Source organism: Malania oleifera, chromosome 10 (genome assembly GCF_029873635.1).
Source record: "Malania oleifera isolate guangnan ecotype guangnan chromosome 10, ASM2987363v1, whole genome shotgun sequence".
Lineage (NCBI taxonomy): Eukaryota > Viridiplantae > Streptophyta > Magnoliopsida > Santalales > Ximeniaceae > Malania > Malania oleifera.
This window is the reverse complement of record NC_080426.1, coordinates 30,722,413-30,742,752: the sequence shown is the minus strand read 5'-3', so window position 1 is coordinate 30,742,752 and position 20,340 is coordinate 30,722,413. Positions and strand designations below refer to the sequence as shown.

The following is a 20,340-nucleotide window of genomic DNA, read 5'->3' as shown; positions in this document are numbered from 1 at the left end:
GGAGCACAAGAAATCCCCCTTTTTAGAAATTATAAGAGCAAAAAGGAAAATATCAAAACAACACTGACCACCAATCATGCTGTACATCTTAAAATGGCACTCCTGTGAAACAACCAGCTGCAAAAGCCCACAATGAAGCCAAATACTGAATCCTATATTTACTATCCCAAACCATGGATGAAGACATCTACTTTCCCATGAATATGCGCATATTCCTCTCCAGAAAAATCCCCTACAAAAAAGTGAAACACCCACACATCCACAATGCTGAACCATCTCTACTCCTAAAACCTGAAAATAAGGTAGCCAAAATATTATAAAATACTTTTCTCTACTTTTAATTTTAGTCTAGCTTTGATTTACACCCAAAATTGTATGCTTTAATTTTTTTTTAATGCGTTGTATCATGTGTGGTTTCTACTAGTTGTAGGGCGTGATTTAGAAAATTGTCTATGTGAAATAAGTTTGCAAGAAAAAAAAAGGGCAAACGTGTACTTCACCTGTGTAACACAAATTCTTTGTATACACAGCTGGTCCCAAGCCCAGATAAAGGAGCAAGGTTGTGTTAGGTGGCTGATAGCCAGTGTAAAACTTTTTCAAATCTTATTATCATGAGTTCTTACCAAATTCACCTAGGTTAAGGGAATAGACCGGGTTAGTATAAAAGGGAGAGAGTTAATAAGTTAGCACTTAAAACTAAGATTATATTAGCAACTTGGAATGTAGGGACCCTTACGAGAAAAAAAGGTATAGAAATAGTGAAAATAATGTTTGTAAGGAAATTAACTTAATCTGCCTTCAAGAGACAAAATGGATAGGAGAGAAAGCTAAATAAATTGAAAAATTAGGATTTAAACTTTCGTACACTGGCAAAAAGAAACATAAAAATGGGGTGGGTATTATTGTAGACAAAGACATAAAAGATAATGTAGTAGATGTTAAAAGAATAGGGGATGGGATCATTAAAATCAAGATAGCTTTAGACCTGGAGATAGTGAACGTCATTAGTGCGTATGCTCCCTAAATAGGTTTAGTAGAAAATCTTAAAAGCCAATTTTGGGAAGATATGGATATTATTTTACAAGAGACACCAATGTCTAAAAAGACATTCATAGGAGCTGATTTGAATGGTCACATTGGAAAGGATAATATAGGATATGAGAGGAAATATGAAGGCCATGGATATGGAGATAAAAATGAGGCCAGTGATGCAATCTTAGATTTCGCAATATCTTTTGATTTGGTTATATTGAATACTTGCTTTATAAAAAGAGAAGAACACTTCATAACTTTGAAGAGCGGGTATAATAAAAGCCAAATAGATTTTTTCTTTACTAAGAACAAGGATTGTTTATCCTGTAAGGATTGTAAAGTTACTCCAAGTGAAAGCTTGGCTACACAACATAGAGTCTTAATATTTGATATATATATATATTAAAAAATGGAAGAGAAGGAGTAGAATAAATCAACACAAGAGGACTAGATGGTGGAATTTGAAAGGGGATAATATGGTAAAATTCAAAGATAAAATTAACAAAGAATGCGAATGGATAGTAGATGAGGTTGATGCAAATACTGTTTGGAATAAAATGACAAATTCTATCATAAGGATAATGTAGAATTGTTAGATATTTGTTAGCTTTTATTAGAGGCTGATCTTTAGGAGATTTACAGCTAACAAATCAGATGATATGTTAGCTATTTTTGGTTCCACGATCCTAGGGGATTTGGGTAGCATGTTACCCGATTCTGTGGATAGTCTTTCCTATTTTTCCGCTTTCCATTTTAAATAGGATATTCTATTTTCAGTAGTTTGTAAATATCCCTAGTAATTAGATGAGAATTATCATCTATTTAAAGGGAATGTAAGCTTTTTCATAAGTTAGTGGAATATTCAGTTTTCTTTTCCACATTTCAACATGGTATCAGAGCATCCTCTGAACCCTAATCTTCTCATATGACCAAATATGGTATGGCCACCTGGAGACGTGACTCCACCTCTTCAGTCTCAGACGTCACCACCAATCAGGAAACCATGGTCTCAGGCAACAACAGCTATTCAGATAGCAACCTCATGCCCATTACAGAACACAAAAACTTGATGGGAATAATATCTCCAATGGTACCATTCCGTGATGATGTTTATATGCGGAAAGGGAAAGGATGATTATCTCTCAATAGTTGCAGCCCAACCAAGCAAGGAGCAACTAGGATTATTGCAGAAAATGTTCAGCCAATCTTCAGCAGCCCCTACTACTGTGGTTGGTACGATTCTTTGGCACACAAAGGTAATTTTTTAAGTGCTCTTAATGTTAAAAAGGAGAAGCTAGGTCCATGGATTATAGACTTAGGAGCATCAGACCATATGACCAGAGATAGAAAATTTTTTTCTACTTATTGTTCCTGTTATGCAAATTTAATAGTTAGGATAGCAGATGGTTTACTCGCAAAGGTGGCTGGTACATGTTCTGTTAAAATTTCAGAGAACCCAACGCTTAACTCAGTTTTGTTAGTGCCAAATTTGGATTGCAATTTACTGTCTATTAGTAAACTCACTCGGGATCTCAATTGTGTTACTAAATTTTTCCCAAATATGTGTGAATTTCAGGTCTTGGATTCAGGGAAGATGATTGGCAGTGTTAAGATCTGTTTGGCGCTCTATCTTCTCGAGGTTAATGATCCTCCTCAAAGAACAACTCACAAATCCGATTGTTTAGTGTCTAGAAGTCAAAGTTGTTTTTCTATCATTTGTTCTAATAATGATACTGCAATTATGTTGTGGCACCATAGGTTAGGACATCCAAATTTCTTGTATCTCGGGAAACTCTTTCCTTCATCATTCAATAATAAAAATCCAAATGATTTTCAGTGTGAGATGTGTCAATTTTCAAAACATGTTCGCAACTCTTATCCCAATCGACCCTACAAAGCATCCCAACCCTTTTCAATAATTCACAGTGATGTGTGGGGGGCATCTAGGATCAAGAATATTATTGGATCTCGCTGGTTTATATCTTTTATAGATGATCACACTAGACTTACCTGGATATTCCTTATGAAAGAAAAGTCAGGGGCAGGTCAGATTTTCAAAAAATTTAACACCATGATCCAACCACAATTCCAAGCAAAAATACAGATTGTGAAAACTGATAATGCCAAAGAATATTTCAAATCCATTCTTGATGATTGCCGAAAGAAAAAACCGGCACCTACTAGATGTTGTCTACACATGTATCGAAACACTTTTGGGGTGAAGCCATTGCAGCCTACCTCATAAACAGGATGCCCTCTCATGTTCTCAAATTCCAAAATCCCTGTCAAACTCTACTTCAGTCCTTTCCCAATACTTGACTCATCTCCACTATTCCCTTCAAAGTATTCAGGTGCTCAGCTTTTGTTCATATTCATGGTCAACACCGGGGTGAACTTGATCCTAGAGCCCTTACGTGCATTTTTCTCGAGTTCTCTCCAAACCAAAAGGGTTATAAATGCTATTCACCAACTATTAAAAGATATTATCACTCCCATGGATGTCACCTTTTTTGAGCAACAACAACATTACCCCAAATCTGAAGTTCAGGGGGAGATGACATAGGATTTTCACTTTGGGATATTGAAGAGTTATCTCACCCTTCTTCTGATTCTAGCCCTGTTCGCCTATCACAAATTTCTGAATCTATTCTAGCTACTGACTCCATTTCTCCTTCACATCCCTTCTTAGAATCTCCCGCAAAACATCAGCGTCTGGACACGATTCAACCAACAAAAAATGATGAGTTGATTACCTATTCACAGAGGAGAAGGAACCAAAAGGAGATAGAACAATGAGCATCCCTTGAGCAAATCCAAGAGTCTAATCCGAGCCCTAGATCAAGTGAAAATCCACTAGGTAACTCTAATCCCAAGGCTTCCCCTAATGAGTTAACTAATGATGATAGTGATTGTCCTATTGCTATGAGAAAAGGTGTGAGATCATGCACAAAACACCCAATATACACTTTTGTGTCATATCAGGGGCTGTCATTGAATTTTAGATCTTTTGTTGCCAACCACAACAAAATCTAGGTTCCTAATAACATACAAGAGGCTCTTGGTACACCTGAATGGAAGTCTGCTGTCTGGGAAGAAATTAGTGCACTAGAAGAGAATGGAACATGGGAGATCACAAAGTTTCCAACTGGAAAACGTCCAGTAGGTTGCAAATGGATATTCATTATGAAATACAATGAAGATGGAAGTGTTAACTGATTCAAAGGGATTCACTCAATCATATGGAATCGACTACGAAGAGACTTTTGCCCCTGTAACCAAGTTAAATACAGTGCGGGTCCTCTTATCTTTGGCAACAAATTTAGACTGGCCTCTTCACCAACTAGATGTCAAGAATGTCTTCCTCAATGGAGACCTAGCTGAAGAAGTATACATGGAAATTCCTCTTGGATTCGAAACACAAGCTACACACAACAAAGTCTACAAACTCAGAAGATCTTTATATGATCTCAAGCAATCCCCAAGAGCCTGGTATGAGAGATTCACAAAGGTAGTTAGGAGGTATGGCTATTCTCAATGTCAATCAGATCATACACCATATGTTAGATACTCTTCTAAAGTAAAAATTTCTATCCTCATTGTATATGTACACGACATCATTCTAACGGGAGATTATGAGGAGGAAATGAGTAGTCTCAAAAGTCTTCTAGCTAAAGAATTCTAAATTAAGGACCTTGGGAATCTTAAATACTTCCTAGGCATGAAAGTGGCGCGGTCAAGCACGGGAATCTTTGTCTCCCAAAAGAAATATGTTCTAGATCTTTTGAAAGAGACTGGGATGCTCGGATGCAAGCTAGCATATACTCCTATGGATTCAACAACCAAACTAGGAGCCAAGGAAGACCGTGCACCAGTGGATAAAGGCAGATATCAAAAACTAGTTGGAAAACTTATATATTTGTCTCACACCTGACCTGAAATTGGCTTCTCTGCTAGTATGGTGAGTCAATTCATGAACAATCCCAATGAAGAACATATGGAGGCAATTTATAGAATCCTACAATATCTAAAGCTAACACCAAGTAAAGGATTATTTTTTAAGAAGAATCAAATAATAGATATTGAAGTATTCAGGATGCAGATTGGGCAAGATCGATACATGATTGAAGGTCAACTTCTGGGTATTGCACATATGTGTGGGGAAACCTAGTTACATGTTGAAGTAAGAAGCAATCAATTGTGTCAAGAAGGAGTGCAAAATCTGAATTTAGGGCAATGGCACACTACATCTGTGAGGGAATATGGATTAGAAGGCTTCTAAAGGAATTAAAAATTTCAGGTGAAGAACCCATGAAGATGTTATGCGACAATTTGTCAGCCATCAGCGTTGCAAAGAACCTAGTGCATCATAATAGAACAAAACACGTGGAGATTGATCGACATTTCATTAAATAAAAAATAAAGGAAGGAATAATTAAGATGTTGCATGTGCCTACATGTCTCCAAACAGCCGATATCCTTACCAAGGCTTTGTCAAAAAAGAATGTTGATGATCTGAGTTCCAAGCTAGGCTTAATCAATAATTATAGCCCAACTTGAGGGGGAGTGTAGAATTATTAGATTTTTGTCAGCCTTTATTAGAAGCTGACCTTTAGGAGATTTACAACTAACAAATCAGTTGATTTGTTAGCTATTTTTGGTTCCACGATCCTAGGGGATTTGGGTAGCATGTTACCCGATTTTGTAGATAGTCTTTCCTATTTTACTGATTTCCATTTTAAATAGGATATTCTATTTTTAGTAGGTTGTAAATATCCCTAGTAATTAGATGAGAATTATCATCTACTTGAAGGGAATGTAATCTTTTTCATAAGTTGGTGGAATATTCAATTTTCTTTTCCACTTTTCAATAGATAACAAAAGAGGTTTTAAGTGAGTCCAAAGGAAGATACTTAGGTAGTAAAGAAGGTTGGTGGTGGGATCAAGAAGTCCAAAAAGTTGTTAAGATAGAAAGAAATTAGTATAAATTATGGAAAAATTGTAGAAATATATAAAATCTTGAAAAATATGAAGAAGCGAGAAAAAATGCAAAAAAGACTATTAGGGAAGCTAAACATAGATCTTATGATACTTTATTTACTAAACTAGATGCAAAAGAGGAAGAAAAAGACATTTATAAACTTGTTAGAGCTATAGAAAGAAAATGCAAAGTTTTATGTGATGTAAAATGTATAAAGGACAACAATGATAATGTCTTCATTAGAGAAGAAGACATAAAAGAGAGGTGGTGGAGATACTTTGATAAGTTGTTTAATGAAAACCAAAATGAAAGATAGAACTTGGAAGTGACAAATGAGGAGAGGACTAAAAATAGGAACTTTACTCGCAAAATTAGAGTCCTTAAGTTAAGATGACATTAAAAAAAAGAAAAGTGGGAAATTTATAGAACTAGATAAAATACCAATTGAAGTTTGGAAATGTTTAGGGGATAAAGGAATTATTTGGTTAACTAATCTATTGAAGACTATTATAAAACAACCAAGAAAATGCTAAAAGAATGGAGGAAAAGTACATTAGTACCTTTGTACGAAAACAAAGGCGATATTCAAAACTGTAATAATTATCGTGGATTTAAGATTATGAGGCTTACGATGAAATTATGGGAAAGGGTAATTGAACATAGAATAAGATTAGAAACGAAGATTTCAGAAAATCAATTTGATTTTATCCTTGGGAGATCAACAAAAGAAGCTATTTATCTTTTAAGAAGTTTAATGGAAAAGATTAGGGAAAAGAAGAGGGACTTGCATATAATTTTTATTGACCTAGATAAAGCTTATGATAGAGTACCAAGGTAAATTCTTTGGTGGGTCTTAGAAAAGTTGGGAGTTTGCAGTAGATATATAGATGTTATTAAGGATATGTATGATAGAGTAGTTACTAGCGTTAGGACTTTAGGAGGAGAATCTAGAGATTTTCCAATCACAATAGGTGTACGTCAGGGTTCTACTTTTAGTCGTTATCTTTTTATTTAGTAATTTATGATCTAACTACCCCTTGGTGTATGTTGTTTGCTAGATGATATTGTGTAGACTGATGATAGTAGGAGTGGAGGGGAATCTAAGCTAAAACTTTGGAGAGCAACATTAGAGTTTAAAGGATTTAGGATAAGTAGGAATAAGACAATATATGAAATGTAATTTCAGTAATGTAAGGAGTAGCAACAAAGAGAAGATTAAACTTGATAATCAAGAAATTAATAGCACTAATAGATTTAGATATCTTGGATCTATTATGCAAGCTAAAGGGAAAATTGAAGAAGATGTAGTGCATAGAATTAAAACAGGTTGGGTAAAATGGAGTAGTGCATTAGGTGTGTTGTGTGATCATAGAACACCCTTAAAATTCGAACGAAAGTTTTATAAGACAGCTATAAGGCCAGCTATGCTTTATGGTTTAGAATGTTGGCAACTAAGAAACACCATGTAGAAAAAATAAAAGTTGATGAGATGCGAATGTTAAGGTGGATAAGTGGTTTAACATTAAAAGATAAAGTAAGAAATGAATATATACGCAATAATTTATGCATAGCACATGTTGGAAACAAGATAAGGGAGGGGCGGCTTAGATGGTTTGGACATTTTAAACGCAGGTTTAGTAGAACATTTGTGAGGAGGATTGAGTTAGTTATTGTTTCTGGCATGAAAGGGGTAGGGGTAGGCCGAAAGTAACTTAGAATGAGGTAGCGAGAAAGGATTTATCACCCCTTAATCTAGTAGAGGACAACGCTCTTGATTGGGTGAATTGTCGGAAAAGGATTCATGTAACGGATGCCACCTAGTGGGACTTGAGGCTTACTTGTTTTTGTTGTACCTTTTCTTTACTTTTTTTTTTTTTTGGGGGGGGGGGGGGGGTTGCAGAGGGAATCGAGTCCGGGAAGTAAACAGTGAAAAATGTACTCTTTAATTGTTTGAAACTACTGATTCACACTCTCATTTGTTTAAAACCACTCCCCCAATTTTCTCCCTTTTTCAACATGTAATTTATTTTTCTTCTTTTCTTGAAAAGAGTGTTTGGAGTGTTAACATCATAATTATTTTCCTTCTAAGGTGGTGTCCTTGGTTGGGTTGGCAGGTCCTTGTAGACCTAATGCTAACAAGTTGTGCAAGTTAGAAGGTCCACGGTCTTAAATTTCCCCAAAATTGTTGGATTTTTTACTTTCCACCACTGTTCAATTCAAAATGGCTCTCAATTTTGTCTTACAGAATTTCTAAGATTCATCTTAAACTTATTAATTTGACCATGGAACCAAATTTGCATGAAATTGAAAGTTGAGATTCAAAACCCAAAGTTGAAATTTCTCTCTTAATAAAACTTCTATTTTATTGAAAATAATGACCTTTACAAGAAGGACATGATTGATAACTATCAGACTTTTGAAAATTTATGCCAAAGTTAGTCACTGAGAATTGGTTTCAGCATGTTATTTATGCCAAAATTAGTTGTTTTTTGCATCAAAACTAATATTTAGCTGATTTATGAATTTCATTTATATTAGTTGTATTTTTTTAATATGATTATTGTATTATGGATCTTGCACTTTATGCACAACATACTTGTCTTTCACGTACTTTATTCGTGACATTTTAGTTCTAAATTGTGCACTATTATGTCTATTAACACTTGACGTTTCATTAAAAAATTCAATGCCTTACTACTAATTTCCATCATTTTTAAAAATTGAGATTGAAATTTAAATTGACATGAACATTGAAATTTCTATACTTTTGAAGCCTTAACATTTTAGTCGAACTCAAAATTTAAAACTATGACTAGGCTTTATAAGAGTATCCCTGGATATTTGTTTGATTTATCAGAATAACATTGAATCTCATTCTCATCTTTTCTTGCATTGCTCTACTGCTTGGAATATGTGAAATAACTTTTTGGTTTGTTTAGAGAGTAGTGGATATCTGGATGGGTTTCTTCTTACTTCTTTTTAAGGTTTTGAGAGGGTTAAGGAGGCAAGAATTTTATGGAGCCATGCAGATTTCAGTGTAATTTGATCTCTTTGGTTTGAGAGAAATGGTTGGATCTTTGCCTTTGAGCCTGCTTTGGGATAAAATTGTTTTCCTTGTTACTCTACAGGCTTGAGCTGCCAGGGCTTTTCAAGAACCGCCTTAAGTTGATACCCAATGGGATTGAAAAGCTTTGTTATACTGATTTTTCCTTGTTTTTGTTTTTGTTTTTTTCAGATTTTTAAATAATAGAAGGAAATTTATCCTCCTCTTCTTGTATTGTTTTGGTTTTCTCTTTCTCATCCCCTAGTGTTAATAATTGTACATGGCCATAGGTGAAAAAAAAAAAGGGTGTTTCTAAAACATTGCCTTAATGAGTAAATGGTTATGGAGGTTTCTTTAGAGGAGATCACTTTGTCATAAAGTAATTAAAAGTAATTTTTTTCATACAAGGAAATGGATGGATACTAATGTAGGTTTTAGATATTATTTTGAGTCTGGAGATTTATATCTCAGCTTTATCCACATTTTATTCCTAATACCAAATTTGAGGTGGGCAATAATGGGATGCTCATTCGTTTTTAGGAAGACCCTTAGGTGGAGGATTTGGCTCTTTTTTTCACTTAGTTTCCTTATCTGTATCGTCTTTCTTCATTACATAACGGGATTGTTTCTTATTTTTTTGCTTTCTAATGGGGAGAATTTTTCGTGGTATTTTCATTTCCATAGATCTTTAAATGATAGAGAGGTGGAGGAGCTTGCGTCTTTGTTGAGTTTGTTGGAGGGTTGCTGTCCTTCCAATAGGGAGGATGTGAGGAAGTGGGTGCTGGAGTTATGAGGAGAATTTTCTTGCAATTCTTTCTTTGAGTTCTTGACCCATTAGATTCAGAGAATATGCCCTTTCCTTCTTTCATATAATTTGGAATGCTAAAGTTCCCTCTAAAATTAAGGCTTTTATTTGGTTGGTTGTTCTTAATAGAGTAAACATTAACAATCTATTGCAGCATAGGAGGCATTATCTCAAGATATGTGTTTTTTGCTTTGAATCTTTGATAGTTCTGAATCTGCTTCTCATTTGTTTATGCATTGTTCTTCCTCTTGGAGGTTTTGGAACAAGTTATTTGGTTTAATTGGGGGAAAGTTGGGTTTGTCCGGTGTCTATTGAGGATATGATGGTTATTTCCTTATTGTGTTTCAGAGGAGCAAAAGCTGGGCTGCTCTATGGAAATATGGTTTGTTTGTTTTGTTATGGACCTAAAAGGAAAAACGGGCTTGAGTATATATTTTTATATTAATTAATTATTCTATCCCTCCTGTGTTGTATCCTCATTTTTTTTTTTTTTTTTTTGAAATTGTCATATTGCCGTGTTAGTGTTGTTCCATATCTGTGTCTCATGTCAGTATTGGTGCTTTTCAGCTTTCATTGTGCAGACAATGCATTAAGTAATAGTAAAGTAAGTTAACTAAGTGTAAAGTAAATAAACTAAGTATAACTCGATTTATGGTTTGTAATTGGCATATATAAGGTTTTTTTCCACTTGACATTTTTTATTGTGTTTCTGAAGCATGAACTGCAATCTGTTTTATGCCCAGAAGTTTGAACCTTAGGCCTTTGCAATGTTCTTAGTTCATGCATGGTTTTTGGATAGCATTCTCTACATGTACTTTTATGATTTTTAAGCATCTAAATATATATAATTTTACCATTTCAACGAAAATGTTTGACAAAATTAGCAGGGGTTTTTAAACTTTCTAGGACAAAACAACTATAGGAATCGTCAGCCATTTATTGTTCATCTTTCTTTCAATTTACTATTTCTCAAAATAAATCAATAAATAAATAGAACGTGAAACACATTATATTTATTTATACCCGATCTCTGCAGTAATTCGTTATTTGGCTTCATGCTTATAATGCTGGTTGATGGTCTAATCCACGGGAATTCAGAGTTAGTGAGTAGCCTTTGCATTGTACATTTTCCTTGGGGGGGGGGGGGGGTGGCGCTATGATGCAGAATAGCTGGTCACACTCTTCTGACAGTTTCACACTTCTCTTGGTCAAACTTTATAAAACAATACACTTTATTTTCTGAACCAGGGCCTGATCACAGAGGAGCGTGAAAGTATTGATCCAGATGCTTTGCCATTTGCAAGGAATGTGAAAGAAGCTGGTCGTCAGGGACTAAGAGAAGGTGCAACTCTTGTGGATGTGGTTCGTAATCCAACCTTACATACTAAATATTACAATTGATTGCTTGTTCGTTAGTTTGATTGTTGTTTTTGTGTGTGCGTGTATTCCTTTGATGAATACAAGTGTATTTAGGATCAGCATCTGGTACGCACAACTGTATGTGAGCCTGGGCCTTTGCTAAAAATGAGTTACATTCTTCAGCACGTTGAATGAGGGGATCAGTGTTACTGAAGTTCTAGCAAATATTTCATTGTAATAAAATCAAAGCGTTTTGAGTGGAATAAAAATAATATGAGCACACATTGCGCCTGAGACAAATGGAAAAATTTTACATTTCTTGGGGTTTAGGTTAAATCCACTCATTTCTGCCAAAAAAAAGTGAATAAATAAATGCACTCACACATTCTTCTATATAATTATGATATAATATCAGGTAATTTGATGAATTAATCCTTATCTATTACAAAATGTCAAATTGAGAGTTTTCGACCTGAAATTCCTCTACATTTCTCTTATTGTCTTCTTCCTTCTCTATATAGCTCCCTAAGTGAATCATACCAGAGGTCCGGAATAGATGTAATGAGGTCTGAGATCCCACTTCACAGTGTATTCTACCTTTTCATCCTTTTTCTCTACACAATCTAAAATCTTGGTGATGTGACATGCATGAAAGCATATTTATTTTTTGTAAATTTTATTGCAAATTTTGCAGTTTGTAGTAAATATACGGAGGTCATTAAGGATATGTACAATAGAGTAGTGACTAGCATTAGGATTGCAGGAGGTGAATCTAGAGATTTTCCAATCACAATTGGTGTACATCAAGGTTCTACTTTGAGTCCTTATTTTTTTACTTTAGTAATTGATGAACTAACTAAGAATATCCAAAATGAGATCCCTTGGTGCATGTTGTTTGCAGATGATATCGTGTTGATTGATGATAGTAGGAGCAAAGTGGAATCTAAGTTAGAATTTTGGAGTTACATTAGAGTCTAAAGGGTTTAGGATAAGTAGGAATAAGATAGAATATATGAAATGTAATTTCAGTAATGCAAGGAGTAGCAATAGAGAGAAGATTAAACTTGATTACCAAGAGATTAATAGCATTGATAGATTTAGATATCTTGGATATATTATGCAAGCTGAGGGGGAAATTGAAGAAGATGTAGTACATAGAATTACAATAGGTTGGGTAAAATGGAGGAGTGCGTTAGGTGTGTTGTGTGATCATAGAATACTCTTAAAATTAAAAGGAAAGTTTTATAAGACAACTATAAGACCGGCTATGTTTTATGGTTCAAAATGTTGGGCAACTAAGAAAAAACATGTGCAAAAAATAAAAGTTGTGAGATGCAAATGTTAAGGTGGATGAGTGGTTTAACATTAAAAGATAAAGTAAGAAATGAACATATACATAATAATTTATGCACAGCACCAGTTGAAAACAAGATAAGAGAGGGGCAGCTTAGATGGTTTGGGCATTTGAAACGTAGGCCTAGTAGCGCATCTATAAGGAGGAGTTAGTTGTTGTGTCTGTCATGAAAAGGGGTAGGCATAGGCCGAAAATAACTTGGAATGAGGTAGTGAGGAAGAATTTAATAGCCCTTAATCTAATAGAGGAATACCCTCTTGATCGGGTGAATTGGCAAAAAATGATTCATGTAGTCGACCCCACCTAGCAGGACTCAAGGCTTGTTGTTGTTGTAGTTGTATAATATCTTGTATATTCTAGATTTTTGTTTTATAGCAAAAGAAAATAATTTTGAGAGGATAAAAAAAAATTACAAAGAGAACCAAAATTTCTCAAGAACAAATAAAAATTAATAAAACAAAGCAAGAAAAGCAAAAAGAAACATCTAGCACAAACTAATCAAATTCCCCTTCATAATCCATTTCCATTGTAGTTAGTAGAACACTTCAAATTAGCTAGCTTATTGTCATGGGCTTAGACCTTTCTCTAAGCCATCTGTGCCGGCACTTAGCAATATTCACACCAACTGTGATGCTAAGTCAGCCTAACCTGCTAGATGGACACCAAAGTTGACGAGAGAGAACTAGAGAGTTTGAGAGAATGAAGGCACTTGTATTGCTTGGAGAATGCTTTACAACACTTTGAGGGTTGGATTGGCCAAATGAGGTATCCACCTATTTATACCCTTCCACCTCCTCAATGGACGGTGGAGATCAATTTGAATCTATGGCCTAGATTCATCTTCTAGACTAATCATCTAGATATTTACAAGGAAGGTTCTAGCATATGTACATTCCAATAGAATGTAGAAATATTTAGTAGCTTCTACTACACTCTAGGATACTCTAGAGAGTTCTCCACGGTTCTAGATCACTCTGGGATATTCTAGAGAGTTCTTCATAAATCCGGAGTGTTCTAGATTCTTCTTTAATTTAGCCTCTTAAAATTTTCTGTACTTGTGCGGAGTGTTACACTCTCCCCCACCTATTCGAGTGGTGTCCTCGTCACTTCCTTGTATCGTTGTAGGTGGTCTTCGAACTGCCAAAGGTCTTCTTGTGCTTCCCAGCTAGCTTCGTTCTCTGGCAATCCCTTCCATTTAACCAAATATTGGGTGCATGGAGGCACCCCCCTCCTTCGCATGACTCGATCGGCGAGTACTTCCTCAACCTCCTTGTTAAAGGACTTAGTTACTACGGGAGGTGCTCTCTTTGAGTCGTTTCTGATCGGGTCTTCCATGTCTTGATGATATGGCTTCAGTCGGCTTGCATGGAAGACTGGATGGATCTTCAAACTAGGAGGTAGTTCTAGTTTGTAAGAAACTTTCCCTACCCTCCCTGCTATAGGAAATGGGCCTTCATATTTCCTAATCAACGCTTTGTGCACCTTTTGGAAGGCCTTAAGTTGTTGCGGGAGCAATTTGACCATAACCATATCTCCCACTTGGTATTCCACTGGTTGCCTCTTTGCATCCGCCCATTTCTTCATCCTTCTCGCGGCTTTGTTAAGGTAAGAGTGGGTTACTTCTGTTAGCTCCTTCCAAAACTTAGCCATGTGGTGTGCCCTCGGGCTCTTCCCCTTATAAGTTGTATCAATAATGTGGGGTGTAAGTGGTTGTTTTCCGGTGACAATCTCGAATGGGCTGTGACCCGTTGATTCACTCTTTTGTAAGTTATATGAAAATTGTGCCACATCAAGGAGTCACACCCAATCCTTTTGGTTGGCACTAACAAAGTGCCTTAAGTAGCACTTTAATAAAGCATTCACCCTCTCTGTTTGTCCATTTGTTTGTGGGTGGAAGCTTGTGGAGAAATGCAACTCTGAGCCAAGGAGTTGGAACAACTCTTTCCATTGTCGTCTAGTGAAGCAGGGATCTCTATCACTTATGATAGTCCTCGGCAACCCCCAATATTTTTCCACATTCTTAAAGAAAAGCCTAGCTGCCTCTTCAGTCGAACAATTTATAGGAGCCGGTATGAATGTGGCATATTTAGAGAATCTGTCCACCACTACTAAGATGGAACCAAACCCGTCTGACTTTGGTAATGCGGAGATGAAGTCCATGGATACACTTTCCCATGGCCACTCTGGTATTGGTAATGGTTCTAACAAGCCCCTGGCAAGGTCTTAAATTTCGATTTCGAATCAAATTTTGAAGCTCCAAAAGTACGAAAATTTTGACGAAAATTTCGATTTCGATGTCAATTCTGATTTTGTTTTGAAAAAATAACAGAAATTAGTAGTAAAGCATGGAATTCTTTCTGAAACTTTAGAAATGGTTAACAAACATAATAATATAAGTTTTAGGACTAATATATCACAAATTAAATACTTCTATGTTTTGTATGAGGTGGAAAAGTTGTAAAATAGTATGAGTATCAAACATATTTGTAAGATAATGTACATTAAAAATATTTAAATACAAATGGAATTCATAAATCATTTAAATATTATTTATTATACAAATAATGATAATTTAGACATGAATGGTTAAAAAAAATGTTACTATAAGTTTATTTTTTCATAAAATTTCAAAAGCACTTGTAATAATATTTTTTTTTGATCAAATAAATTAAGATAGAAATTTCACTTCACTCCTAAATTTCTCATTTGAATTATGACGAAATTTCATCGTATAGTTAAAATTTCGACAAGTTTCGCTAAAATTTCAAGATTTTGATAAATTTGGGATGATGCGTTGAGATTTCGACGGAATCGAATGCCATTTTGATTTTGAGGGTGACTGAAATCGGAAATTTAGACGAAAATTTTGACAATTTCGTGGAAATTTAAGACCATGGCCCCTGGGTAACGAATTCTCTACCTTATCGTGTTGGCACACGAGACACGTTTTCACGTATAGCTCTATCTCATCTTGCATCTGTGGCCAATAGTAGGCTAATTCAAGGAGCGCACAAGTCCTACGCTATCTAGGATGACTAGCCCACCTCGTGTCATGACACTCCTTGATAAGGGTTCTCCTCAAGTTGTTCCATTAGGGGACATAAATCCTTCGTCCTTTAGTGTAAAGAATGTTATCTTCAAGCCAAAATCTCTTTGTCTTGCCATCCTTGACAATCCCAATCAACTGTGTAGCCATAGGATCATGTTCCATTCCTTCCTTGATCTGGTCAAGGGCATCACCTCTAGCCTTGGTGATGGTAGCCAACTCCGCTTTGCGACTCAATGCATCGGCCACAACATTTGTTTTGCCGGGTTTGTACTCAAGCTTGTAATCAAACTCGGCTAGGAAATCCTGCCACCTAGCTTGCTTAGGGGGTCAACTTCTTTTGGGACTGGAAATAGCTAATGGCTGCATTATCAGTTTTTGTCATGAGATGAGAGCCATGTAAGTAGTGGCGCCAAGTGTGAAGATAATGCACCACAGCTGTCATTTCCTTCTCTTGTACCGTGTAACGTCGCTCCGTCTCATTTAGCTTATGGCTCTCATAGTCAATTGGATGTACTTCTTGCATTAACACTCCTCCGATGGCAAAGTCGGAAGCATCCGTGTTCACCTCGAACGTCTTCGTATGATCGGGAAGAGCTAGAACCGGCTCTTCCATTATAGCTGCCTTTAAGTCTTCAAAGGCATTTTGACACCTCTCAGACCAATTCCATACCTTGGCCTTCTTTAGGAGATCAGTCAAAGGAGCTGCTTTTGCTGAGTAGCCCTTGATGAACCGCCGATAGTACTTTACCAACCCAGGGAACGATCGTAGCTCGGAGACTTTGGTGGGTGGCTCCCATTCTTTTATAGCTTCCACTTTGGCTTTTTCCATTCTTAGGGTTCCCTCCTTGATTACATGTCCAAGGAAGTGCACTTCTTCTCAAGCATAAGAGCACTTCTCTTTCTTGATATATAACTCATTCTCCCTTAATACCTTGAACACAATTCGTAGGTGGTTGGCGTGCTCCTCAAGTGTGTTGCTATAGATGACTATGTCATCTAAGTATACTACTACGAACTGATCAAGATATGGGTGGAAAATTTCATTCATGAGGGTGCAAAATGTGGCAGGAGCATTGGTTAAGCCAAAAGGCATTACCAACCATTCGAATGAGTCATACCGTGTTACACAAGTGGTCTTTGGTTCGTCTCCGTCCGTGATTAGAACTTGATAAGATCCACCTTTGAGAAGTATTTAGCTTTCCCAATCCTATCAAACAAGTCAGCTATCAAAGGAATAGGATTTTTTTTTTTTACAGTTACCTTATTGAGGGCCCAATAGTCGATGCATAATCTCAACGTTCCATCATGCTTCTTTTGGAATAAGAGTGGTGCCTCATAAGGTGCTTTTGACGGTCAAATTTGACCTGCATCCAATAATCCCTTCAACTATCTCCGTAGCTCCTCTAATTTTGTTGGTGCCATACGGTAAGGTGCCAAGGAAGGTGGCCTTGCACCAAGCTCCAACTCAATCTTATGATCCACCTAACTCTGGTGGCATTACATCCTTGTTCTGTTCAAGGACTTCCTTGATAATGTTAGGAAGTTCCTTACTTCCATCTGTTACGGGGTCATTGTCTTTCATGGCTGCAAGGTAGGTGCATTGTCCTTTCTTTAACCCCTTCTCAACTTGTATGGCGGACAACATCTTGGTGGGCTTTGGTGCGGTGGACGTGGGAACCATGCATGGAGACTCCTTCTCTAGGATACACATTGTATAACAATATTGTATTGGAACTGCATTTACCTTCCTTAAGAAGTCCATGCCAAGTACCACCTTGAAGTTGTCCATATAGGCAATTGAGAAGTCCATTGTCCCTTTCCATGTGCCAAGGTGTACCTCAACGCCATAAGCCATGCCATATATGGGCTTGGCACTTGCATTGACTGTCTTAACTCATCCATCTCCATTCAACACCTTTAAGCCAATCCTCGTGGCTTCTTCTAGAGTGACAAAATTATGGGTGGCACCTGTGTCCACCATAGCTTGGGTCGACCACCCATTGATTATTGCCTCAACATACATAAGCCCTTTGTTACTAGTTGCTTGGGGCTTGGCCTTCAAAGCATTAAGGGGCCGTAGAGAGCCAACATGACTCATAGCTTGTTCTTGGTTATCTTAGGCTTCACGTTCTTGCACAATAGATGCCAAGGATCCAAGCTTAGGGCACTCCCCCATGCGATGGGGACCCTTGCACACAAAACAACTAATAGCCTTTGTAGAGCTCTTCTTTTTATCCTCAAACTCTTGCCTTGAGGGGGACTTGAAGTTTCCTCCCTTAGCCGGCTGCTTGCCCTTATCTCCCCCACCTTTTCCAGTGTTCCCTTTGGAATTCTTTGACTTGGGGTGTTCATTTCGTTGGTACTCCGTAAGGGACTCTACCACGGCAATGGCTTCATCCACATCCTTTACTCCTCGTCGTTGTAGCTCTTGCTTAGCCCAACCATCAATGAAGTGGAAGAGGAGATCTTCAGCAACTAGGTTATGGATTTGAAGCATGAGAGTTGTGAATTCCCTAACATAGTCACTGATGGTGGTCGTATGTTTAAGTTCTCTAAGCTTCTTTCTTGCCTCATAAACCACGTTTTCATGAAAGAACTGCCTCTTCAACTCCTTAAAATCCTCCCAAGTCTTTATGGAGCATAACCCCTTCTCCATATCGGCTTGTTTCCTACGCCACCAAAGGATAGCATTATCAGAGAGAAAAAGAGAAGCAGTACGTACCTTGACCTGTTCCTCCTCGAGGTTTAAGCCTTCAAAGTATCACTCCACTTGCCATAGGAAGTTCTCTACCCCTTTGGCATCTCAAACGCCTTTGAACTCCTTTGGCTTGGGCAAGTCAACCTTGGGGACATCCTTGATCCCACTAGTACTAGCGACTAATGTCGGCTGTCCCTTATTTCCCTCAATTTATGCCTTGAGGGCATTAATTTGGGCCTGCATGTTGCTAATAGCATCCATCACCTTCCTTTCCAAGGTGTCCACATGTTCGGCTTGTCGCTCCTTGGTGTATGTGATGGAGTCAAGTTCTTCCTTCGTTTGGTCGAACTTCTCCATTGAATGACTTGTTAGTGCTTCCAAGTCAGTTTCCATCCTCTCAAGTCGGGGCAAAGCCTCACCAATAGTTTTTTCTAAGAGGGCAAACCGTCCCTCCAAAGTAGCAAAATTCTCCCCGCAGACTTTACTAGTGCCGCGAGCCTTCTTTCCAGTAGTGTTGGTGTCCCTTCCTCTTTGTTCCTCACCACGGTTCTCCAACTCTCTTGTGCTTGACATGGTGCCTTCTTCCTTGATGTTCTCTCCCCTAGTGAACCAAATTCTGATACCACGCTGTCACGGCCTTAGACCTTTCTCTAATCCAACCGTGCCGACACTTAGCAATATTCACACCAACTGTGATGCTAAGTCAGCCTAACCTGCTAGATGGACACCAAAGTTGACGAGAGAGAGCTAGAGAGTTTGAAAGAATGAAGACACTTGTATTGCTTGGAGAATGCTTTACAACACTTTGAGGGTTGGATTGGCCAAATGAGGCCTCCACCTATTTATACCCTTCCACCTCCTCAATGGACGGTGGAGATCAATTTGAATCTATGGCCTAGATTCATCTTCTAGACTATTCATTTAGATATTTACAAGGAAGGTTCTAGCATATGTACATTCCAATAGAATGTAAAAATATGTAGTAGCTTCTACTGCACTCTAGGATACTCTAGAGAGTTCTCCACGGTTCTAGATCACTCTGGGATATTCTAGAGAGTTCTTCATAAATCCGGAGTGTTCTAGATTCTTCTTTAATTTAGCCTCTTAAAATTTTCTATACTTGTGTGGAGCGTTAGTGCGTTACATTATGCTGACTTTTCCACCTTTCTTTTCCACTGAAGTGTGACTCCTCTCGTCAACCAGGATTGAGGCTAGATTAAACGACCCATCTAGCCAACTTGTTCACAAATACAACACATTTGCGTCTTCGATGGAACTGGGATCACCTGTTTCCCAAAAAGGTGAGAGAATGAAAAAGGCTATATAGATTCGCAGGGCAAAGAGAGAGCTTGTGGAAGATAGTTATTGTGGTGAACTACAGTGTTGGAATCCATTTGCAAAGAATGGGAGGTTTTCTTCAACTCAAACTCTTTTGTGGAATTTATTCATTTGGCCAGATGCTTGGTATCGGGAGTCAATGTTTGGACTTTGGAGAGCATTTGCTCAGCTAAATTAGATTGGTTGCAAGTAAGGAGGTGTTGATGAACAATCATTTTCTTGAACAGAGGACATGGTGTCTTGAGAGCTTGTTTTATTTTAGGGATGCTTGCTTCAAGGGCGAGGGTTTTGCATATTTTACTCAAAATCTCTATTAGATGCATGTTGGGATTGGCGAAAGCAACAAGCTACCTGAGGTTCAAGCAATAGTGCCATTTTTTCCATAAAAAGGCCTTTTTGTGGGGCTCTTGTAACAAGGCATCAAACATGGTAAGCTTGGGTGTGATAACTTTCCATGGAAGATGGCTTATAAAATCAGAGCTCATTTAAAGTTATTTTTTCCCCATCTTAGGGAGCCATTTGGGAGTGTATTTTTAACAGTCATCATCTTGCAAAAAAGAGAAAGGATCTTGATTAATAATTGCATCCTCTGCAAAAATGATGGAATTCCTTTACTTGAATGCTTTTGTATTGTTCGGTTGCTAGAATTTTATGGAAATGGCTTATGCTATGTTGGTTATTTGC

General features: G+C 37.3%; 1 protein-coding gene across 1 annotated transcript in view; it reads left to right on the top strand.

The window, feature by feature from the left end:
- The window catches only part of LOC131165368 (NAD-dependent malic enzyme 62 kDa isoform, mitochondrial), a 126,331-nt gene that overhangs the window by 56,075 nt on the left and 49,916 nt on the right, over nt 1–20,340 (top strand). Inside the window, exon 11 of the mRNA XM_058123095.1 lies at nt 11,107–11,220. Coding sequence (XP_057979078.1) covers nt 11,107–11,220 — 114 coding nt within the window. The remainder of the gene's footprint in view (nt 1–11,106; nt 11,221–20,340) is intronic.